Here is a 25,490-nt window from a genome sequence, read left to right on the forward strand (position 1 = left end):
GTAAACTTGTCATACTAAAAACTATATTACAAACATAATAGGTACGCGGCGGCGATATTGTCTGTATCTTCTTTTTTGTTTATTGTGTTTCCTCTTTTTTGCAAAATTCTTAGGCTTTCTAAGGTGTTGTTTTTTGTTTTATTAAATAAATACAGTGTCACGCTCCTGAAGATGCCAAGGAAAATTGGCGAAACGTCGAGCCGAAAGGTGGAATAATCTTTGTTTTATTTGCACCCAACACAATAGATCTGCCTAGCTTAAAATATACATAAATAAAATGTTTTGTGTTTTTGCAAGGAACCTAAACAGTTTTGCCAAAAATTTCTAGTTCTTATTTAGTAAATGTAAATATTTGACTACTTTTTTTATTCCACTTTTGCTGTACCTTATTAAGGTATTTAGCCATCTGTTATATCCCGCCATCTTCTGAGCTGTCCGTTTTATGCATCACGTTTCCTTTGCTAAGAACTGTTAATTCGATGCAAAACCCTTTCGATTCCATTATTGTCTTGGGTGACTTCAATATGCCACACATATCATGGTGCATCTCTGACTTTAATATCGTACCAGTTTCATCAAAGTCTTCCAACAATGAATTTCTAGACGGAATGTCTGAGCTGTGCCTTCAACAAATCAACATCCAATCGAATAAATTCGGAAGAGTGTTAGATTTAGCCTTTGTGGATGATGACTCTAAATATTCCATTAGTCGATGCGAACCCATTATTGAACCTGAAGATGCTTACCACCCTTCCCTCAAAATAGTTTACGAAGTTGTAAGTAATGCTTGTATCAGCGGAAATAAATGATACAACTCCAGTTATCGCTTCGACTTTGCGAAGGCCAATTTTAAAAAATTAAATCGTGATCTATCTCGAATAGTGTGGCCAATATTTAATGCTTATGTGGAGCAAAGCGTTTCTCACTTTTACAATACCATTTACTGTCTTTTTGAAAAATATGTACCTAAGCGGATTTGTGTACATTCCGATACAAGCCAAGTATGGTTCACTAAAGAGCTGAAAATTTTAAAGAATAAAAAGTCTCGATCTTTCAAGTTGTTCAAAAAGACGGGTTTACATAACCATTACATACAGTACTCGATTCTACGCTGCAAGTATTTTCAATTGAACGAAAAGTGTTACAAAGCTTATCTTTGTAAAATGAAAAGAAATATAACTTGCAACCCGAAGGCATTTTACGGATTCGTAAACTCTAAACGCAGGGTGAAAGGGTTTCCATCATCCATGAAATTCCAAGATATTTCCAGCGATGATCAAAAGATCGCCGACTTCTTTGCGGAATTTTTCAAATCAAATTACTGTATTGAGGCCAAAGTTTCACCTAATGAATACCCATACCATATTGATTCATGTTTTTCAATCAGAGCTCCATTGATATCTTCAGAAGGTGTATTATCTTATTTAAAAACTTTAAAAGTTTCATATACATACGGCCCAGACTGGATCCCGACACACTTTCTTAAAAAATGTGCTGCAAACATCTATCAGCCGCTAACAGAAATAAATCTGTTTATCTTTAATTTATGGCGTTTTCCCAACAATATGGAAGGAATCTTTTCTTATTCCGCTTCATAAAAATGGAAGCAGGTCTTCAATAGAAATCTACCAGGGCATAGCAAAGTTATCCGCTATCCCAAAGTTATTTGAGGCTATTGTTACCCACCACCTAACATTCTCTATTTCCCCATAATTGCAAGCTCGCAACATGGGTTCTCTAAGGACAAATCACCTATCACCAATTTACTAGAATTTACCACCCACGTTTCTAATGGATTTAGAAAAGGTCTTCACACTGATGTAATTTACACCGATTTCAGTAAAGCTTTCGACAAAGTATCACACCCATTACTTATTCATAAGCTCGGTCAGCTCGGTTTTCAACCCCGTCTTATATGTTGGATTTCTTCGTATCTTGGTTATCGTACGCAAAAAGTAATCTTTAAAAATACACTTTCTGGGGTCATCAGTGTTTCTTCTGGTGTTCCACAGGGCAGCCATCTTGGTCCAATTCTGTTCTTGTTGTTCATAAACGATATATCTAGTACAATTAAAGACTCAAAAATCTTGATGTACGCAGACGATGGCAAACTCAACAAACAAAAAAAAAAAAAACAAGTTATTATATCGATCGCGTGAACAAGATTAGCCTGGTTTCATTGGGCCACTTGAGGGCAGCGCGCTGCCACAACGTCCATTAAACAAAAAAAAAACAAGTAAGAACGGGACTGTTTTCGGCTGTGCCGAAGACTTCATACCTTTCATGAATGGGGCTGAACAATAATCTTATCCCGTTCGTAATCTCCGAATAATCGGATGTATAAGATAAGAAATATATAGTGAACAGATCTACATACCTTAACGATTTTTAAGATAAATATAAAATAAAAAACAGGTAGGTACTTTGTGTGAGGATGCAAAGTTTCAGGTTTTTTGTGGTCTGCGTGTAAAAACTACGACTACGAATCACGTATTTCAAAAATATATGACGAAAACGTAACTATTTGATGAAATTTGATGAATTTTGAAGATTCTAGCCGTAAAAAAGGGGTCAAAATGACAGTTTATATGAAGTATATAATATATATACGACCGATCTCTATGATTTTTTCAGACAACAATATATGCTATATACGTAAGCATTTTGTGAAATTTGAAGCTTCTAACTGTTAAAACGGGGCAGAAATTGCGCAAAGTTTCTTATCTGAACAATCGGTTGTATGGGATATATACTATATATACCACCGGTATCTATGATTTTCTCAGACAACAATATATGCTATACACGTAAGCATTTGGTGAAATTTGAACATATCTAAACGATTTTTAAGATAAATATAAAATAAAAAATAGGTAGGTAATCTGTGTGAGGATGCAATGCTTCACGTTTTTTGTGGTCTGCATGTAAAAAATATGGCTACGAATCACGTATTTCAAAAATATATGACGTAAACGTAACTATTTGATGAAATTTGATGAATTTTGAAGATTCTAGCCGTAAAAAAGGGGTCAATATGACAGTTTATATGAAGTATTTAATATATATACCACCGATCTCTATGATTTTTTCAGACAACAATATATGCTATATACGAAAGCATTTTGTGAAATTTGAAGCTTCTAACTGTTAAAACGGGGCAGAAATTGCGCAAAGTTTCTTATCTGAACAATCGGTTGTATGAGATATATACTATGTATACCACCGATCTCAATGATTTTTTTAGACATCAATATATGCTATACACGTAAGCAGTTGGTGAAATTTGAAGCTTCTAGCTGTTAAAATGGGGTAGAAATTGCGAAAAGTTTCTTATCTGAACAATCGGTTGTATGAGATATATACTATATATACAACCGATCTCTATGATTTTTTCAGACAACAATATATGCTATATAAGTAAATATTCGGTGAAATTTGAAGCTTCTAGCTGTTAAAATGGGGCTAAAATTTGCGAAAATATATATATATATACTATATATATATACTATATATACCACCGATCTTTATGATTTTTTCAGACAACAATATATGATATATACGTAAGCATTCGCTGAAATTTGAAGCCTCTAGCTCTTAAAACAGGGCAGTAATTACGAAAAGTTCCTTATCTGAACAATCGGTTGTGGGGGATATATACTATATATACGACCGATCTCATACATTTTTTCAGGCAACAATATGTGCAATATACGAAAGTATATGGTGAAGTTTGAAGCTTCAATCTGTTAAATTGGGTAAGATATTACAAAAATCCTCTTTTTCTGAAAAATCGGTTGTATGGAGGATATATGCTATAGTGGTCCGATCCGGTCGGTTCCGACAAATGTCTAATCGGACACCCAAATACACCTGCTCACCAAATTTTATCAAGATATCTCAAAAATTGAGGGACTAGTTTGCATACAAACATACAGACGGACAGACGGACAGACGGACAGACGGACAGACGGACATGGCTAAATCAACTCAGCTCTTCAACCTGATTATTTCGGTATACTTAATGGTGGGTCTATCTATTTTCCTTTAAGGACTTACAATTTTCGGTTTCGTGACGAAATTAATATACCATTTCATTTTCATGAAAGGTATAAAAAAAGTGCGCCAAAGGAGCACCTAGTTTTACGATTGTTCGCCGTCAGTGTGGATTTGTAAGCCGTTATCAGCTGCGACCGTGCGTCTTTCCTAATCCTTCCTACCTCGAAGGATAATATTAATGCCGTCAAACTTTAGTTTTCGGGTATAATCAGAGCGTTCGAGCACACTATAAACCCATTAGCCATAGCATCATCCGAAAATCCGAATTCTAATGATTTAGCTTAGGGCCATATTTCTGTGCACATCTGTTAAGTTTTACCAAATGTTCACACGCTCATAATGGAAGATAATAATTCAGTTAGTTCGCTGACGAATGGGATTCAATATTTTCCCTTGCGATAACAAGTACACTGTCCCACGATAATTGGCAACTTTGGCGATTTTTGTCACATCTTCTCTTCCATGCTTGAAAATCAGGGCCAAATATAAGTTATTTCCTTGAGCCTAGATAAGCCACATCACATATCTTATCAGATTGGTTTTCTATAGTTTTCTCACCTACTTTATTTTTTCAGCCTATCTTCTTGCCGATTACAAGTACGATGTATGGCTCGGAAATGCGCGGGGAAATCGCTATTCGCGAAATCATACAAAATTTGATCCAGATGGAGAGAAGTTCTGGGACTTTAGCTGGCATGAGATTGGAATGTACGACTTGCCAGCGATGATTGATTATGTACTGAAAACGACTGGCTTCAAAAAAATTCAGTATGCAGGACACTCACAAGTAGGCAAAAACAACAAATAGATTAAAATACATATGTAAAAGAAAAGAATATCCATCGATTTTGACATTTTTCTTAAAAATTCCAGGGTTGCACGGCATTTTTCGTGATGTGCTCACAACGACCCGAGTACAATAAAAAAGTGATTATGATGCAAGCAATGGCTCCTGCCGTTTACGCATCCGAGACTGAGGATCATCCTTATATAAGAGCTATCAATTTGTATTTTAGGGTAAGAGACATTTTGAATTAATTTATTAAACTTTGTTCTAAAAAACAAGATTATTCACTTTTCCAAACTGATGTTACTTTTATTCATGTCTAGAGTTTAGTTGGCAGTTCTGTGACAGAAATGTTTAATAGCGAATTTCGATTTCTTTGTCGCATGACCGAAGAAACGGAGCGTTTGTGTATAGAGGCTATTTTTGCAATAGTTGGAAGAAATTGGAATGAGTTTAACAGAGTAAGTAATAAATTGATGCGCTATTAATTTAGGTGGCAAATATCGGCAACTGCTTTGTACAATTTGTAGCATTCATAAATTAACTTTGAATAATTGTGGTTACAAGCAATAATCGCCTAAGTTCCGTTCTTATTAATTTAACTTAAGCATTTATTGCTGATGACAAGGATATATTGAAGAAGGAGATATATTGTTCAGGATTGAGTGCTGGTACATACTAGAGATGTAACAGAGTTTCGTTTCCAATGCGTCTGAAGTTCCGAATGATTTGGATTCCGACTCCAATGTTTGGAAGAGGATGCTTAACGGAAGTCGACCAGTAGAAACGCTTAGTGAAAAAAAATAAATAACTTGCGCAAGTGTGAATTTGGTTGCCCCTGAAAACCTTTTTCTTTTTATCGATCGAGGACTTATCAACTGAAACACAGACTAAAATGTATCATAACTCATGTCACATTTATATGCTTTGTAAACTGCTCAAACTTCCGATTTCGGTTCTGATTGCGATACATCAAATTTTGAGAGTTTCGATTCCGGTTACGGTTAAATTCACTTTTGTTAGCGCTCATACGCCCTGCAATGAAAGTGATTTGTATGACACTAGTTTTTCGCCATTTTATGGATAACGTTTCTTCGATTAACGCTTAACAACTTAGGTATTTTAGCCGCTGCTTAGCAAGGTACTCCATTATTTCTCTGTAATACCCGACTCCAATTTTGGGCACCATGGCTGATCAAGTCTTTTTCCTACAGTGTTTCCTACCTTAGAAAAGGTCTGCCTTCCACTGTTTTCATATTCGGGTATTAAGCTCCCTTTTTATTCACAAAAATTTACCTAGTCTGGGACCACTCTAAGGTCAACTCTTCTTCTAGGCTCAACTTAGTGGAGACTCCATCTTCGTCTTCTTCCGAATACGGGTACCTATAGAAATACTTTCTGAGCAGGAGCGCCTTCACTCATTCATAACCTGGCCCAGACAGCGTAGCCTTTGGGCTTGTTATACCTTTCATGAAAATGAAATGGTATATTAATTTCGTCACGAAACCCAAAATTGTAAGTCCTTAAAGGAAAATAGATAGACCCACCATTAAGTATACCGAAATAATCAGGATGAAGAGCTGAGTTCATTTAGCCATGTCCGTCTGTCCGTCTGTCTGTTTGTATGCAAACTAGTCCCTCAATTTTAGAGATATCTTGATAAAATTTGTTGAGCTGGTGTATTTGGGTGTCCGATTAGACATTTGTCGGAACCGGCCGGATCGGACCATTATAGCATATATCCTCCATACAACCGATTTTTCAGAAAAATAGGATTTTTGTCATATCTTACTCAATTTAACAGATTGAAGCTTCAAACTTCACCATATAATTTCGTATATTGCACATATTGTTGCCTGAAAAAATTGATGAGATTGGTCGTATATATAGTATATATCCCCAACAACCGATTGTTCAGATAAGAAACTTTTCGTAATTACTGCCCTATTTTAAGAGCTAGAGGCTTCAAATTTCAACGAATGCTTACGTATATAGCATACATTGTTGTCTGAAAAAATCATAGACATTGGTGGTATATATATTATATACCCCATATAAACTGTAATTTTTGCCCTTTTTTACGGCTAGAAGCTTCAAAATTCATCAAATTTCATCAAATAGTTACGTCTACGTCATATATTGTTGAAATACGTGATTCGTAGTCATAGTTTCTACACGCAGACCACAAAAAACCTGAAACTTTGCATCCTCACACAAAGTACCTACCTGTTTTTATACCTTTCATGAAAATGAAATGGTATATTAATTTCGTCACGAAACCCAAAATTGTAAGTCCTTAAAGGAAAATAGATAGACCCACCATTAAGTATACCGAAATAATCAGGATGAAGAGCTGAGTTGATTTAGCCATGTTACGTTTACGTCATATATTGTTGAAATACGTGATTCGTAGTCATAGTTTTTACACGCAGACCACAAAAAACCTGAAACCTTGCATGCTCACACAAAGTACCTACCTGCTTTTATACCTTTCACGAAAATGAAATGGTATATTAATTTCGTCACGAAACTCAAAATTGTAAGTCCTTAAAGGAAAATAGATAGACCCACCATTAAGTATACCGAAATAATCAGGATGAAGAGCTGAGTTGATTTAGCCATGTCCGTCTGTCTGTTTGTATGCAAACTAGTCCCTCAATTTTAGAGATATCTTGATAAAATTTGGTGAGCGGGTGTATTTGGGTGTCCGATTAGACATTTGTCGGATGCGGCCGGATCGGACCACTATAGCGTATATCCTCCATACAACCGATTTTTCAGAAAAAGGGGATTTTTGTCATATCTTACTCAATTTAACAGATTGAAGCTTCAAACTTCACCATATTATTTCGTATATTGCACATATTGTTGCCTGAAAAAATTGATGAGATCGGTCGTATATATAGTATATATCCCCCACAACCGATTGTTCAGATAAGAAACTTTTCGTAATTACTGCCCTATTTTAAGAGCTAGAGGCTTCAAATTTCAACGAATGCTTAGGTATATAGCATATATTGTTGTCTGAGAAAATCATAAAGATCGGTGGTATATGTAGTATATATAAAGTGGTATATATAGTATATATATATTAGGGCGGGTCGATTTAAAAACCGCTCATTGCTCTGTGAAAATCGTATTCTAGGGATCAAAATAAGAAACTTTGCCGAGGTAACCATACCTGATATCCCCCCCTTTGGGTCGAACTTTTGGGTAGGGGTAATTTCAATTCTACCTGATGTGTCTTGTGGTGGCTTAAAAAAAACAACACAAGCGATTTTACGATCTGCAATTGTGTCACAGTGATACCTTCATTTTTTAAAATGGTTGAATAAAAAACCCACACAACTATGTTTACACATGCAAATGCATCACAGTGATGCCTTGGTTTTAAAAGGGTTGTAAAAACGCTAATTTCTAATATTTTTTTTTAAATTTCTTTTCTATTACTAAGTTAAATTCATTTTTTCATTTACATATGTTCTGACTAAATAAATTTCTAAAGAGAAAAATAAACTCCAAAAAGAAAAAACATAGGCATTTCAAAGTGGGATTTTTCAAAATTTGCCCCTACGACCCAAAGGGAGGACATCAGAATTCGTTTTAGAAGTATGGTTACTTCGGCAAAGTTTCTTATTTTGATCCCTAGAATATGATTTTCACAGAGCAGTGGGCGATTTTTTGCCTCCCCACAAATCGACCCGGCCTAATATATATAGTATATATATATATATTTTCGCAATTTTAGCCCCATTTTAACAGCTAGAAGCTTCAAATTTCACGGAATGCTTACGTATATAGCATACATTGTTGTCTGAAAAAATCATAGAGATCGGTGGTATTCCGATTATTCGGAGATTACGAACGGGATAAGATTATTGTTTAGCCCCATTCATGAAAGGTATGTAGTCTTCGGCACAGCCGAAGACAGTCCCGTTCTTACTTGTTTTTATTGATATTAGTGAAAAATTGTAAGTTCACAAATAGCGATGGTTACTAGGACATATTTCTGAATTTCACTTCTTCATCAGCTAGCTTTTCGGGAGCTGAGCATTGAACTCGATTCTCCAACATTCATGTCAGTGCAACGGCAGATGCCTTTAGCTACTCAGCCATATGAATGTCCCGTTGCTCGCTGTACAATTGGTTTCTAAGAATTGCTTTTTTATACTCAGCTGAGCAGAGCTCACAGAGTATATTAACTTTGTTCACATAACGGTAATCCGTAACAGCATAAACTAATCGAGATAGATATAGACTAATATATATCAAAATGATCTGGGTGAAAAAAGAAATTAATTTAGCCATGACCGTCCGTCCGTCTGTAAACACGATAACTTGAGTAAATTTTGAGGTATCTTGATGAAATTTGGCATATAGATTCCTGGGCGCTCATCACAGATCGCTATTTAAAATGAACGAAATCGGACTACAACCACACCCACTTTTTCGATATCGAAAATTTCGAAAAATCGAAAAAGTGCGATAATTCATTACCAAAGACGGATAAAGCGTTGAAACTTGGTAGGTACGTTGACCTTATGACGAAAAATAGAAAATTACAAAAATTTTGGACAACGGCCGTGGCACCGCCCGCTTTTAAAAGAAGGTAATTTAAAAGTTTTGCAAGCTGTAATTTGGCGTTACTCCTATTACTATATGTGTGCTAAACAAAATCAGCGAAATCGAATGACGAACACGCCCACTTTTAAAAAAAAATTTTTTTTTAAGTCAAATTTTAACAAAAAGTTTAATATCTTTACAGTATAAAAGTAAATTATGTCAACATTCGACTCCAGTAATGATATGGTTCAACAAAATACAAAAATAAAAGATAATTCCAAAATAGGCTTGGCTCCGCCCTTTTTAATTTAATTCGTCTAAAATACTTTTAATGCCATAAATCAAACAAAAATTTACAAATCCTTGTGAAATTTGGTAGGGACATAGACTCAATGACGATAACTGTTTTCTGTGAAAATGGGCGAAATCGGTTAAAGCCACGCCCAGTTTTTATACACAGTCGACTGTCTGTCCTTCCGCTCGGCCGTTAACACGATAACTTGCGCAAAAAACGATATATCTTAACTAAACTTAGTTCACGTACTTATCTGAAGTCACTTTAGCTTGGTATAAAATATGGCCGAAATCCCAAAATGAAAAAAATGCCATAATTCTGTACCAAATATGAAAAAAGAGATGAAACATGGTAATTGGATAGGTTTATTGACGCAAAATATAACTTTAGAAAAAACTTTGTAAAATGGGTGTGACACCTACCATATTAAGTAGAAAAAAATGAAAAAGTTCTGCAAGGCGAAATCAAAGGCCTTGGAATCTTGGCAGGAATACTGTTCGTGGTATGATATATATAAATAAATTAGCGGTACCCGGCAGAAGATGTTCAGGGTCACCCTGGTCCACATTTTGGCCGATATCTCGAAAACGCCTTCACATATACAACTAAGGGTTACTCCCTTTTAAAACCCTCATTAATACTTTTAATTTGATACCCATATCGTACTAACATATTCTAGAGTCACCCCTGGTCCACCCTTATTGCGATATCTGGAAAAGGCGTCCACCTATAGAACTAAGGCCCACTACGTTTTAAATAACACTGGTCGACGGCCAAAATTTACCAGAGACGCCGTCGTGAAATTCTTATGTAAAACCACCCCCTGATTTCGAAAATCGAGTTCATTTTTGATTCTATGGTACCGTTTTTGAGATATTTGCAATTAACCGTTATTTGAAAAACCCAAAAAGATGGGTCCCTTTAATTACGTATATCTCACGAAAGGGTCAAGCAATTGCTCAACCAGATAGTTTTCGAGATATTAGCTTATCATTTCAGATTTTTGTTTTTTTTTTATGAAAAAATATGAAAAAATTACTTTTTGCGAGGGCAGCATTCCAAAACCACAACTCTCTTCCAGATATTTTTTCTTTGCGAAAAGCTCTGTTTAATTAGAAAAAAGATAAGCTATCATCGAAGAAAATCGATGCAAAACTACGTAAGTTATAAGCGATTAAATAAAATACCCAGGTTGCGCAACTTCAATGTATGTATACATAAATATTGTAACGAATTTGCTGCAATTCTCCTTGTTTGCAATCCTCTGCTGAGTTCGAATCACTAAACTGTTGAATAAATAACTCCAATTTGTAATAATGCAAAATGGCCTTTATTAAAGTACTTCACAGTAACTCTCAAACTGTGCAACGAATAGCTTGCTTAATAACCAAACTGATTGATAGCTCAAATGAAACTCTACTATTCAAAATAATACTGCTCTTGCTCACTAGATAGCGTTTTAGTCGAAACTGCTTGACAACTCAAATCAAACTGAATTCCATTGCCTCTACAATTGCCGCCTTTTATACTCTTTGATTTCAACCTTCGTATCTTCTAGGCGCTTCCAGAATCTACTAATCCAGCAGCTCTCAAACTTCTCAGCTGTGACTACAATTGCACAATTTTATAGTTTTTCTCATTGCATACTTATAGGAGTATCTCAGATATATGCATGTGTGCATTGACTCTCCGCTGCTCGTATACGTACATGGTACATATGTGTAGACGCAATTATTGTTTCGTTTATGTAGATACATAGTGATTGATCTATGGATGTGAATTCACGTCACTGCTTAGCATCGGCTTAGAGACAGCAGCACCCCTTATATTCGTAACACTGCCCTCCACCTAAGTTAGACAAATCTCTCGATCTAAACGCTGCTAGCATTGCCAAATGTACCACTCTTCTATTTCGTGATTTCCCAATTGCTTGTATGAGGTAGACGCGATCACTGATCGTCTTCACAACTCTGTACGGGCCTTCCCAACTGCACCGATATTTGGATGGAACACCTTTCCGCCGGTGAGGGTTGTATAGCAGTACCAGATCTCTCTCCCGGAAACCTTCCAAATTATTTTCCTTGTCGTACCTGTATTTCATTTTACTACTCATTATCCTGGATCGTTCCCTCGCACTCTGTTGCTTGGCCAATGAAGACCTACTTCGCAGAGCTTGATCGTGACGGATAGACTTTGCATCATCAGTATCGTCTTGACGTTTCACAACAGTAGTACGCGCTGGCTTGAAACCACCCTTGCATTCTTTCTCGGAAATTCGTTGCTTCGTTTTCCTGCGTCTTTTAGGTTTTGTCAATGGCAGTGTTTCTCTCGCAAGTACTTTTGGTTTTGCTTTATTTAGCCCATTCGACCTATTAACCTTTGCCTTTGACTTCCGTGGTTTTTGTCGAGCCTTCTTCACCAGTACTCGATTACTACTGAATCCTTTCCGCAAACTGAAGTTAGGTGGTATATCCTGGATCTCATAACGCATCACCCTTCTCTGCATATCGATCTTGATGTCATTGTCAACCAAGAAATCCACTCCCAATATAACTTCATCAACAATCTCCGCCACAACGAATTTGTGTAAAACCATGACCTTCTCAATTAAGACTTCACAGATCACTTCTCCCCGGACTTGGTTATACTCGCCAGTGACCGTACGCAACCTCGCTCCAGGTAACGGTTTTACTCCCCTGTTGACCAAGTCAGATCGGATCAAGGAATGAGATGCGCCCGTATCTACAGTCAGTACACGCTCCTTGCCATCCACATTCCCTCTGACGGTAAGACTGCTTGATTTCCTTCCAATTTGCGACACAGATATCACAGGACATGGTCGGGGCAAGTTTTCATTCTTTACATTCGACACGCTCTTGCTCATTTCCGCCAGCTTTGCGTTTACGGCCACCCACATTGTTGGAACTATTAGGACCAAGATCGCAATAACGTGCGATGTGACCGGACTTCCCGCATTTAAAGCATTTGATAACTTTTTCACTCCGCTTTTGCGATCCTTTCAGCGCCTCCAATATTGCGTCTACCCACTCTGGCCTTTCTACTTCCACACGGCGTGCTTTGAAAACTGGTTTACACAGAAGCGACGCTGTTTCCTGAATCAGAGCTTGTGACACCGTTTCTGCGAATGTTGGCTTTGGGTTTGCGTATGTAGCTCGCTTTGTTTCTACGTCCCGTATGCCATTTATAAAACTCTGGATTTTTACCCTCTCGGTGTACTCCACGGGTGCGCCCGCATTTGCCAAATGTGCCAACCTTTCAACATCCGAGGCAAACTCCTGCAAAGTCTCATTCGCTCTTTGGTGACGTTTTTGCAACTCCGTTTGGAATATCTGTTTTCTATGCTCACTTCCATAACGTCTCTCGACGGCGGCCATCAATGCTTCATAGCTGTTCCGTTCGTACTCTGGAATAGTCTGTAAGATTTCGGCAGCTGGTCCTTTCAATGCTACGAAGAGTGCAGCAACTTTATCTTCAGCATTCCAGTTGTTCACTGTTGCGGTCTTTTCAAACTGAATCTTAAACACCTGGAAAGAAACAGAACCGTCAAAGGATGGTGTTTTTACCTTTGGATTGCTTGCTGAAACAGCTGGGCGATTTAGTTGTAACTGCTCCATACGACCTTTTAAATCATCTACTTCTGCCTGAAATTGAGCCATTTTTGCATCCTGCGCTTCCAGTTTTTATGATACCTGTTCCAAAATTTCTGCCGACATTTCAGATATACGTGCCTCTTGCGCTTCCAATTGAGATGCCATATATGTCTTTTGGTCTTCCAGTTGAGATGACACTTGCGACGTCATTTCTGAAATACGTGCCTCCTGTGACTCCAGTTGGGATGTCATATATGTCTTCTGCTCTTCCAGTTGGGATGCCATATATGTCTTCTGTTCTTCGAGCTGTGTTTCCATCTTGGATGTTATTCGTGTCTCTTGGGATTCCATCTGTGATGACATATACGTTTTCTGTTCTTCCAATTGTGATGTTACTTTCGACGCCATTGATGTTACTGTCGATGTTTGAGCAGCTATTGCAGCCAATATCATGTTCAAGTCTGTGCTCGTAACTCTCTGCGATGTTTCGTTTTTCTCTTCAATTTTTGTTGTTGTCTCGTCCCCATCAGGATAAAAGACATACTCGTCCACACCAATTCCTTCTGCTTCCATTGCCTCTCGTAGCCGTGCCTGACGTTCGAGTTTAACGCTGCTTGTATTCAATCCACGGCTCTCCAACTCCTTCTTCAGTTGCTGGATCTTCAATTCACTAAACTTTGCCATGTCCTTGTTGTCCTCCGGAATTTATTCAACAATTGCTCTTTTGACACCAATTCTAACGAATTTGCTGCAATTCTCCTTATTTGCAATGCTCTGCTAAGTTCGAATCACTAAACTGTTGAATAAATAACTCCAATTTGTATAATGCAAAATGGCCTTTATTAAAGTACTTCACAATAACACTCAAACTGTGCAACGAATAGCTTGCTTAATAACCAAACTGATTGATAGCTCAAATGAAACTCTACTATTCAAAATAATACTGCTCTTTCTCGCTAGATAGCGTCTTAGTCGAAACTGCTTGACAACTCAAATCAAACTGAATTCCAGTACCTCTACAATTTCCGCCTTTTATACTCTTTGATTTCAGCCTGCACATCTTCTAGACGCTTCCAAAATCTACTAGTCCAGCAGCTCTCAAACTTCTCAGCTGTAACTACAATTGGACAATTTTATAGTTTTTCTCATTGCATACTTATAGGAGTATCTCAGATATATACATGTGTTTGTGCATTGACTCTCCGCTGCTCGTATACGCACGTCACTGCTTAGCATCGGCTTAGAGACAGCAGCACCCCTTATATTCGTAACAATATATTAAAGGTATAAAGTGCAAATGGGATATTGATAAACGAATAATACCATAACAATGATAATACTTTTTCTTTAAATAAATCAAATAGTACTTTTAATACTCGAATTGTTTTATAGTAGGTAGAGGGGTTGCATCGAAAGAAGAGTGCTTGGGTTCGAAACCTGCTGTAGGCATGTAGTTATAAACATGTATTTCCGTCTCCTATGGGTAAGTATGCAGGTAGATTTACAAAATTATAAGACACAGAAAATTTTTAAAGCCTACATCTAAAGCAGGTAGTATTTTCTTTTCCCGGCTTCGTATAAAAAGGAACCTTTCTGTCTAGGTAAGATTTGATTTTTTCAATTATATTCTTGTTCCGAGTATAAATATGAGTTAGATAGATAGATAATTAATTGAGGATCGCACTGCGACCATTGGTCTATTGTGCCCTCAACTGCTTCACAGCACCTCATCCAAGCCGACTTCTCTGATGAACCCTAGCAGTTCACCTGGCTTGAGGGATTTGATGTGAGAGTGCTCTGGCCATGGTGAGCCCAAAAACTTAGCCCTACGTCTTGAGATTGCGTCACATTCCAGGAGTATATGTTCCGCCGTCTCCGCTGATCGATCACAAAATCGGCATGTGTTGTTCGATAGGATGCCCAGCTTCTGCATGTGGCTGTTCAGTCTGCAGTGCCCTGTAAGAATAGCTGTTAGGATCCTCAGGTTATCTTTCGAGAGACCCATTAATGCTCTATATCGAGTTGTGTTGTAGCCCCCCAGCAGTAACTTAGATTGCCTCAAGCCTGGCATATTGCGCCAGTGTTTTTCCCTCTTATCCCTTTCTTCTAATAGTAGATGCCCTCTGATTTCCTGCAGGCCTACTGGCAGGAACGGCTCAGGACCAATAGGTCGTGTCATTGCTGCCTCCTTTGCCAGGCTGTCCGCTTGCTCATTGCCATCCACTCCCCGGTGGCCAGGAACCCAGGCCAACAACAGTTTGTTGTGTGCTCCTAGTCGATTTAGCTTTTCAACGCACTCAAGTACTAGTGCTGATTTTATTTCAGACGCCGAAATCGCCTTGAGGGCGGCCTGACTGTCACTGAGTATGGCAATTGTTTCGTTGGAGTATTCGCGCTGAAGGTTCAGGTCAGCACACTGGCTTATAGCGAACACTTCCGCTTGAAAAATGCTCGGGTGTGCTCCCAGAGGCGTTGATATCTTGGCTCTGGGTCCAATGACTCCAGATCCAATCCCCTCTGGCGTCTTCGAGCCATCTGTGTACCATACTATTTTATTTAGCTGATGAATGTACACAATTCTGCTTTCCTCCCACGTACCCTTGTCTCCCAATTCTACTTTGTACCTTCTCTCATAGACTATCTGCCTGAGGATATCATCCCTCGGGAGTTGAGAGATTGGGATCTTCTCTCTCAATTCCTCCATGTTCCGGGACGATATAACTTTACCTATGCCCGAGCCCTCCTTAGCAATATTCAGGAGGGTTCTCTTGGCTGACTGCTCTATTGATATATGCAGCGGGGTCAGATCAAGGATAGCCTCCAGCGCTGCTGTAGGGCATGTGCGCATAGCTCCCGTGATGCATACACATGCCAGTCGCTGAAGTTTTGACAGCGCTTGCCTCGTCGTCGCCCGAGTTGTTTTCGATGCCCAGGCTATCGAACCGTATGTTATCATAGGTTTTACTATCATGGTATACATCCATCTTAGCACATGCGGGCTACAGCCCCATGATTTGCCTGCTAGACGTTTGCATATCATGATGGACCTCGTGGCCTTAGCTCTCATGGAGTCGAAGTGCTGTTTCCATAGGAGCTTGGTGTCAAAAGTGACCCCCAAGTATTTCACCGCGGTTCCCTGTTCTAGTGCCACGCCATTTATTGTAATTGCTCTCAGGGCCGGTAGGGCCCTTCTTCTGGTGAAAGGGATGATGGTCGTTTTAGATGGGTTGATGTTCAGCCCCACACTGGCACACCATCCCTTCGTAATATTCAGTGCTCTCTGTATTATGTCACAGAGCGTACTCTCGAACTTACCCCTTGCAATTATGACGATGTCGTCAGCGTATCCCTGGCATCTTATGCCACTGTCAGATAGCTTTTGCAGGAGTTCGTCCACTACTAGGCTCCACAGAAGGGGTGATAGAACACCTCCTTGAGGGCACCCCCTCGTGGTATTAACCTTAACTGCGCTGTTGCCTACATGGACTTCAGCGATTCTTGTGCGGAGTAGATTGTCAATCCATCTCTGGATAGGCATCTGAATTTCTCTTCTCTGCAGTGCTATATTTACGCTTTCATGAGATGTGTTGTCAAAGGCACCCTCAATGTCAAGGAAAGCGCAAATCACTGTTTCCTCTGTTTCGAATGCCCTCTGTATTTCAGATGTTAATTGGTACAGAGCTGTGTCCGTGGACCTACCCGCTCTGTACGCATGCTGGCTATGATGTAAGGGCCAGCTCTTGAGGGCGTTCGACCTGATTTCTTGGTCCAATATCTTTTCCATTGCCTTCAAGACAAAGGAAGTTAGACTTATTGGTCTGAAGGACTTTGCCTGCGAATAGTCCTTTTTTCCTACTTTTGGTATGAAAACCACTTTTGCTCTTCTCCACATCATGGGTATGTATCCCAGTGCCAGACTATCTCTCATGATCCTGGCCAGATGTGGGATGATCTGTGTCCCTTGCTGCATTAGCACCGGGTAGATGCCATCCACCCCCGGAGATTTGTATTTCTCAAAGGATTCCACTGCCCATCTGACTCTGGCCTCACTGAAGAGGGAGTTGGCCAGTTGCCAGTCTGATGGGGTTGGTTTCACTCTGGGGAACACAGGTTCCGGTACTTGCGGAGAGGCACCCGGAAAATGCGTGTGTAGCAGGGCCCTCGCTCGCTCCTCCACCGTTCCGGTATAGGTACCGTCTGGAAGCCTAATCGCTAAGTTAATCTCCCTCTGCTCTTTGGCTAGGGCCTTGTGGAGCCTTGCCGCTGCAGGTGTGCTAGAAATTCCCTCGCAGAAATTTCTGAAACTTTCCCTCTTAGCTTTCCTTATCTCTTTATTGTACTTTGTTAGATTCTGAGTGTATTCCTCCCAGTTGCCGGTTCTTCTTGCCCCGTTAAAGAGTTTCCTGACTTTCTTCCTTAGTAGTGTCAGGTCATGCGACCACCAGGGGGTTGCCTTCTTACCCTTAACTAAGGAGACTCGGCAACTGGAGTTGTAGGCATCTATCATTATCTGATTTGCCCTATCTACCCTGCCCTCTAACTCAGTACAGTTAGTGCTTCTGCTCTTATTTCTGAGACTATCCGCGTTAGCCTCTATGATACTTTTATAGCTGCCCCAGTCTGTTTTCCTGGGATTTCTTTTAGGGCTGTATTGCCCCGGTACAGCACCCAGCTCAAACCTTATGATCCTATGATCCGATAGGGAGGGTTCTTCTGAGACTCTCCATTTCGAGATCATATTCTCAGTTAGGTTGTTGCCAAGTGTTATATCTAGGACCTCTGCCCTGACTCTCGTGACAAACGTCGGTTTGCTCCCGACGTTATATATATTCAAATCGTTGCTGACTATATATTCTAGTAAACTCTCACCCCTTTGGTTGGTATCATTGCTGCCCCACTCCGTGTTGTGGGAGTTAGCATCGCTTCCTATGACCAACGGAAGTTTCGCTCTTCTGCAGTGTTCCACTAGCTTCTGCACGTTAACTGGAGGGACTGTGCTGTCGTCCCCCGGGAAGTAGGCTGCGGCCAGCACAATGCTGGTGTTGTCTCCATTCACCTTTGCCTCGATCTGCACCGCCACCAGATCCCGGCTTAAAAATTCTGTAATGCAAAAATAGTTAATGTTTGACTTAAGCATTACACATGCTCTTGGTCTCTGCTGTGAGAGATCCCAAATAACTTTGTTATTACTTACATTAAGGCCCCTCACCTGTCCCTTGTAAGCCCAAGGTTCTTGTATGAGGGCGATGCCCAGATCATCCGAGGCGAACCTCCTCACCAGTACAGCCGAGGCTGCAATGGCGTGATGGAGGTTGATCTGGGCTATTTTTATGCTTGTGCCGGTCATTTTGGCCCGGCCGGCCTCATCGGATCATCTTCATCCGATAATCCGCTCTCGCTTTCGTCCCGCCTATTCAGCTCCAGCTCCTGGAGGTCGAGGCCCTCGATGAGCTCTTGTGTGGTGGGGATTTATTTTTCATCCCCAGGCTGCACGGTTTTGTCCTTGCTTGCTGCGGTGGGAGGGTTTGTGGTCTCGCGAGCTCTGATGGTATCGGTGCTCGCGTCCGTCATGTTTTCGTCCGACAGCTCGCCTCTGTCGGTGCCCTCTGCCTCCGCCTTGTCTTCCGCCTGCACACTATTCCCTGGTTGCCTCTGCCTCCAGGGTCTCACTAGGACCAGGCCGTACCTATAGTGCAGCTTAAGCCCGTTCCTGCGTATGATTTGATACGATTCCTCGTCTATGCCTACGTCGAGACGTAGGCCTGTTTCCTCTGCGCTACAATTTATGACGCGCCATCTCTGCGTCCTGAGGCCCTCATTTTGGTTGGCGAGGAGCCGTAACGCAAACTCTTTTGGGCGTTCCGCACTTCTGGGGAGGAACATAGCCACATTATGCGTTGGCGGTATTTCCTCCCCGCGTCTCGTGCATAATTGTGGCCCTGTCCACCCCTCAAGCGTCGGTATTACTTCAACGAGCCATTTAACTGTTTTTTCGTCCTCGCAGTCCACGAGGAGCAGCCCTGCCCCGCAAAAAACTAGGGCATGCCCACATCCCCTGAACACTCCGTCCATTATGAGCTCTTGGAGATTCGTCAGGTCTTCTTGACTTAGGGCCTCCGCCGGGTAGTTACTGGGCAGAACAGCTATTCGGATACCCCTAAGGGCTTCCGAATAGCTCTGCTGCCTTGGTGCCATCCCAGCAGGTACCCCAGTCGCCCTGGCTTGAATCTCCCTGCCCGTGGGTGCAGTGTTCCTGGGAGCGTGGGCCCGTTGCCTTTTTGAGCTCGGAGTTTCCTCCGGCGTAATTTGCCCGATCCTGCGCTTTTCAGCGGGAGCGGGCGCATGCTGGTCAGCTGCCGCTGGCTGTGCTCTCCTTCCTTCTTTGCTTCCACTTTGAGCGTTGGCTTTCCTCTGCCCGTGGTCTAGCTCATGCCTGCGCTCATCTGCCCTGGCTCTTGCCTCCCTGGGCGACAGGCCTTCCTCTAGATACCGGAGGTATCTTTTTACCCCAGCCCCACTTAGTCCAAAGCGTCTCTTGTCATCCAGCGCTCCTGGACTGCCCCGTGGTGGAAGTGCAGGTTGTCTGCCTCTGTTGTGCCTTCTGTTAGGCCGCTTCCACTCCTCCGGGTTCCGCTCTGTATTTTTCCCTTCGTGGGACCTTTCATAGGTGCTCTGTGAGCTGCTATTGGAGTCATGCTCCGACGGTGAACGCCTAGACTTACTCGTCCCTCTAGAGGGACTGCTAGGGTGGTGGTTTTCGTGCTTGGATGCACCGTCGTAGCCTCTCTTTGTCAGCTTTTCTCGCTCTCTTGCAGTTAACTCTGTTGTTTTCTCTTTCGGCCCGCGCTGCGCAATGGAGGTACTGGGCCCTCCATGGATCGCGGGTTTGTTTCCTGCCGCCGCCTTCTGCTCACCTTGTTTGACCTGCCCGCGCTGCTCACCGGTGGATAGGGGTCCACTGGGGATCGCGGGTTTTTCTGCTTCCTGGTTGGAGTGCTCTTCGGGCCCGCGCTGCTCTCCTTGGGTTTTGGTGCTGCCCTTGGGGTTCGCGGTTTTGAGAGCCGGTTCCCTGTATACTCCAGTGCTAGTGGAGGGAGATTCGTCCCTCTGATGCTCTAAGAAGAGCATTGCCTCCTCTCTCGTGAGGCTTTCCAGGAATTGCCTGGTGTACGTGCGTGGCCTGCTGCTTCTCTGCCCGCTGCTCTTCCTGGAGCCCGTTTTTTTTTGTTGTGATTTTTTGTTATTGTTGTTGTTGGTTTTTTTGTTGTTGTTGTTCATCATCTTGTTCTTACGACAACTTGCTTGACATGGCAAGCGTTGTTGTCTCTGCTTTAGTTTGGGGAACTGGGTTGGTCCGCCGCGGCAGAGCCCCTTGACGCGGTAAGGCCATGGTTACTCCCCAAGATGGCCCGGTGTTGGGGAGGCGCCGTTATAATACAGCCGGTGTTGTGGACCTCCTGGCTGCAAACCAGTCCAATGGGCACGGTGACGCATGACACCCTGGATTAGGAGGTGACAGTTCCTGGTTACCGATCGCATTCGACCACATCTGTCAGGTGAGCGCGGTTGACCCGCTCCCATCTGACCAATTAGTATCGAATGCGATCGGCGTAAGCCCCTGCACCGCTACAAGGTGACTGTCTTCGCAGGGGTAAATATGAGTTAATGCGCCTTGAAACTTCATAATAACTGCAGGGATCGCCGGAGATAGTTCAGTTCATAAGTCAAATTTCAAAACCGTGATTTATTAAAAAAAAATAAAATCAGTAAAAGGACTCGAGAATTTGAGTGTAATAACGATCCAGATATGTTCTGTTTCATGTGTGGCCAATATACTATCATAAGGCGACGACGGGTATTCTCAGATCATATCAAAACGTTATACTCTAAGTATTTTGGTATTGCGGGGAATCAAGTTATACTGAATTTCGTATGGGAAACGAGAGAGACTTTCTGTCACAAGCACAACTTAATGATTGGATAAGAGATTTGGAACTATCCAAGGAAAAGGCTGAGATCCACACTTCTCGTATGCAACAATTTAAATTTGTGTCATCCGATGTTAAGGTGATATATTGTAGAACTCGTCACGAACCATTTTCCAAAGACTATACCAGAAAGACAGTATATGCTACTGCAACGACATTCCTGGTTTATTCAAAGAGTTTGGTCAAACATATGATTTAAAAGAGTGGCGATTGTTCATAGACAGCAATCAACTGAGTTTGAAAGCTGTATTTTTGCATATTGGTAACAAAAAGCCTTCTATCCCGATCGCACATGCAATAAATACAGAGGAAACCTACGAGGAAATGCAAAAACTACTCAAATTTATCAAATATGAATAAAATGATTGGAAAATGTGTTCTGATCTCAAAGTCGTTGCAATGCTATGCGGTCTACAAAGAGGCTACACCAAGCACTGCTGCTTCCTCTGCAAGTGGGATAGCCGAGCTCGTAAGGACCACTACGTCAGAAATGATTGGCCGGAAAGAGTCAGGTTTACTTGGTGGGGATAACATCAAATAGCCAATCTCGTAAGGACCACTACGTCAGAAAGGATTGGCCGGAAAGAGTCGAGTTTGTTGGTGTGGATAACATCAAATACACCCCTCTTGTCAAGAAAGAGAAAATCATACTTCCACCCTTACACATCAAGCTCGGTCTCATTAAAAATTTTGTTAAGGCTTTGGAAAAAGAAGGCGAAGCATTCGACTATTTGAAAACAATTTTTCCAGATATTTCTCGAGTCAAGATAAAGGAAGGTATTTTTGTTGGACCACAAATAAAAAAGTTGATCAACAATAATAAATTCAAAGGACTAATCTCATCAGTTGAGGCAGCAGCGTGGGAATCCTTTGAAAAGCCCTAACTACGAGCAGATAGTGAACGACTTAATCAATAATTATGCGAAAATGGGTAAATATTAAAGGCTTATTAAAATGAATTTCCCAAAATTCTATAACTTGTTTACTTAACTAATATTTTCTTTCCAGGCGTAAATACGTCTTTAAAAATTCACTTTTTGCACTCACATTTTAGCTTTTTTCCGTCAAATCTTGGCGACGAAAGTGACGAACACCGCGAAAGGTTTCATCAGCAAATGAAATTAATTGAGAATCGATATCAAGGATTCTGGGACGTCGCAATGATGGGTGATAACTGCTGGTTTCTCATAAGAGAAACCGATCCTAAACTGAAAAAGCGTCAAAGTAGAACACATAATTATTTCGACTACATAGTAAAATCAAATTAAGATAAATATTGTTAGAATATAGTATAAACATTAATAAATTAAAAAAAAAAAGTTAAAAATATGGGTAATTTCATTCATAAATTGAACTTTAACTAAATAGAAACAGAGCATATCTAGATATTTCACTCTTCTTTATACCATACATACGTTTTGAGGTATACGTTGAAATTGCGCAACCTGGGTATTTTTATTTGATCGCTTATAACTTACGTAGTTTTTCATCGATTTTCTTCGGTGATAGCTTATCTTTTTTCTAATTAAACAGAGCTTTACGTAAAGAAAAAATATCTGGAAACAAAGTTGTGGTTTTGGAATGCTGCCCTAGCAAAAAGTTATTTTTTTCATATTTTTTCATAAAAAAAAACAAAAATCTGAAATGATAAGCTAATATCTCGAAAACTATCTGGTTGAGCAAAAAACAATGTATGATGCATTTATAGCAAATTTTACCGTCTTTCCGATTCTGTAAACTTTTTGACCCATTCGTGAGACATATGTAATTAAAGGGAGCCATCTTTTTGGTTTTTTCGAATAACGGTAAATTGCAAATATCTCAAAAACGGTACCATAGAATCAAAAATCATCTCAATTTTCGCAATAAAGGGGTGATTTTACATACGAATTTCATAACGGCGTTTATGGTAAAGAGAAAAAGTTGAAATTCGTGGTCCAGTGTAATCATTAACACCTTTTATTTGATACACATGTCATACAAATATATTACAGGGTTACCCTAGGTTCATTTTGCTAAATGGTGATTTTCCCTTATTTTGTCTCCAAAGCTCTCAGCTGAGTATGTAATGTTCGGTTACACCCGAACTTGGCCTTCCTTACTTGTTTTGTTTCTACTCCTTTCCTGGGCTATTGTGTTTTACAGCATATTCATATCAGATTCAAGCTCATACATTTTATACCCAGCTGAACTTTTACACAGGGTATTATAACTTTGATTTGATAATGTTTGGTTGTACAGGTATATAGATATAGGATTCCATATATCAAAATCATCAGTATCGAAAAATAATTTGATTGAGCCGTCCGTCTGTCCGTTAACACGATAAATTGAGTAAATATTGAGATATATTCTCCAAATTTGGTAAACGAGCTTATCTAGACCTAGAATAGATTGGCATTGAAAAGCAGCGAAATCGGATGATAACCATGCCCACTTTTTATATATATAACATTTTGGAAAACACAAAAAACCTGATTATTTAGTAAATAATACACTTAGAATGTTGACATTTGACGTGTGGACTGATATTGAGACTCTTGATAATAATTTGAAAAAAAAAAAAATTTAAATGGGCGTGGCACCGCCCACTTTTGATAAAATCAATTTTACAAATATTATTAAACATAAATCAAAAATCGTTAAACCTATCGTAACAAAATTCGGCAGAGAGGTTGGAATGCTTTGAAGAAAAATTAGCGAAATCGGGTAAGAACCACGCCCACTTTTATATAAACGATTTTTAAAGGGATCTTGGATGATTAAAATAAGCTATATTTTTGCAAAAAAGAGCTTTATATCAATGATATTTCATTTCCCAAGTGGATTTATAACAATAAATAGGAAAAACTTCAAATTTAAGAAAATGTGCGTGGCACCGCCCCTTTTATGACTAAGCAATTTTCTATGTTTCGGGAGCCATAACTCGAAGAAAAATTCGTTCAAAATAGAACCATATGTATATGTATTATTGCGCAGCCTTTTAACACTATTAACAAAACAAGAAACAACAGCATTTCAAGTGTACAGCTGGGTATGTAATTTTCGGTTCCACGCGAACTTAGACTTCCTTACTTGTTATATTTGGATTTATAACTTCTAACACGCTTATATTAGCTTCACTTTTATGTTTGTATGTATGTTACTCTCTTTTATATCAAGTAATAAAAACAAGTTACGTATACGCACCGGTACCCGTCTTTTAGGGTGGAACGGATATTTTGGCGTATTTTCGCATAAAACAACGTGCTTAATATTTTTTTTCTTCTAGAAAATGTTTCCTGTCATTTTGGGTCATTATCCGGCTGGTGTTGCTGCAAAACAAGTCAAACATTTCATACAAATTATCAAAACGGGACGCTTCGCACCTTACAGTTATAGTAGTAACAAAAACTTTGCGTTATACAAAGAACATGTACCGCCTCGTTATAATCTCTCTTTGGTCACAGTACCAACTTACGTCTATTATTCTTCAAACGATTTACTCTGTCATCCCATTGATGTTGAAGCAATGTGCAACGATCTCGGTAATTCAATTGGAAAATATTTAATACCAATGGAAGAATTTAATCATATGGATTTCTTGTGGGCAATGAATGTACGAAAATTGGTATATGTACGCATGTTGCACGTGCTGGGCAAGATAAAGGAGCACAGAAAGGTGAATAGTACGACTACAAGTGTTGTGTTTAAAAAAAGGCAAAAGCCTCGAAGGCTGCAGAGAGGTTTTGGTAATTAATGAAGAACAATGTCAAAATTCATTTTTGTCTGCTGGTAGTGCATTTTTATTAGTGCTCTTATGTATTTAGTTTGCTACACTTCAAACTGAGACTATTTATTATGGATTTCTTTTTTGCTTTTTTATATGATTTGTAGACCAATTTAACTAATAAATAATTTATAATGTAGATAAAACAAAAACAAGTCTTTAATCTCAAATTTACTCTATTCGCATATTTATTTTTCTTTGGTAAGTATACCCAAATAAAAGAGCCGGAAAGTAACTGACTTTGAGTTGACTGCAAAAGGTCAGTTATTAACGGGTTTTAAAGTTATTCAGCGTTGCCAAGGCAACCACTGTAGCTGAGAAATGGAAAAAAATTAAATTGTAACATAGCATGATATATCTAGTACAATTTTCACATAGATGCGTTTAACACAACCTTATGCATTCCAATAACAGTGCCACA

General features: G+C 39.9%; 1 protein-coding gene across 1 annotated transcript in view; it reads left to right on the forward strand.

Moving 5' to 3' along the window:
- The window catches only part of Lip1 (Lipase 1), a 59,307-nt gene extending 34,097 nt beyond the window's left edge, over positions 1 to 25,210 (forward strand). The window contains exons 3-6 of the mRNA XM_067766737.1: positions 4,632 to 4,843; positions 4,930 to 5,073; positions 5,167 to 5,304; positions 24,572 to 25,210. Of these exons, the coding sequence (XP_067622838.1) occupies positions 4,632 to 4,843; positions 4,930 to 5,073; positions 5,167 to 5,304; positions 24,572 to 25,039 (962 nt within the window). The 3' untranslated portion in view covers positions 25,040 to 25,210. The remainder of the gene's footprint in view (positions 1 to 4,631; positions 4,844 to 4,929; positions 5,074 to 5,166; positions 5,305 to 24,571) is intronic.
- Positions 25,211 to 25,490: the final 280 nt, after the last annotated feature.

This window comes from Eurosta solidaginis, chromosome 2, assembly GCF_040869045.1.
Source record: "Eurosta solidaginis isolate ZX-2024a chromosome 2, ASM4086904v1, whole genome shotgun sequence".
Lineage (NCBI taxonomy): Eukaryota > Metazoa > Arthropoda > Insecta > Diptera > Tephritidae > Eurosta > Eurosta solidaginis.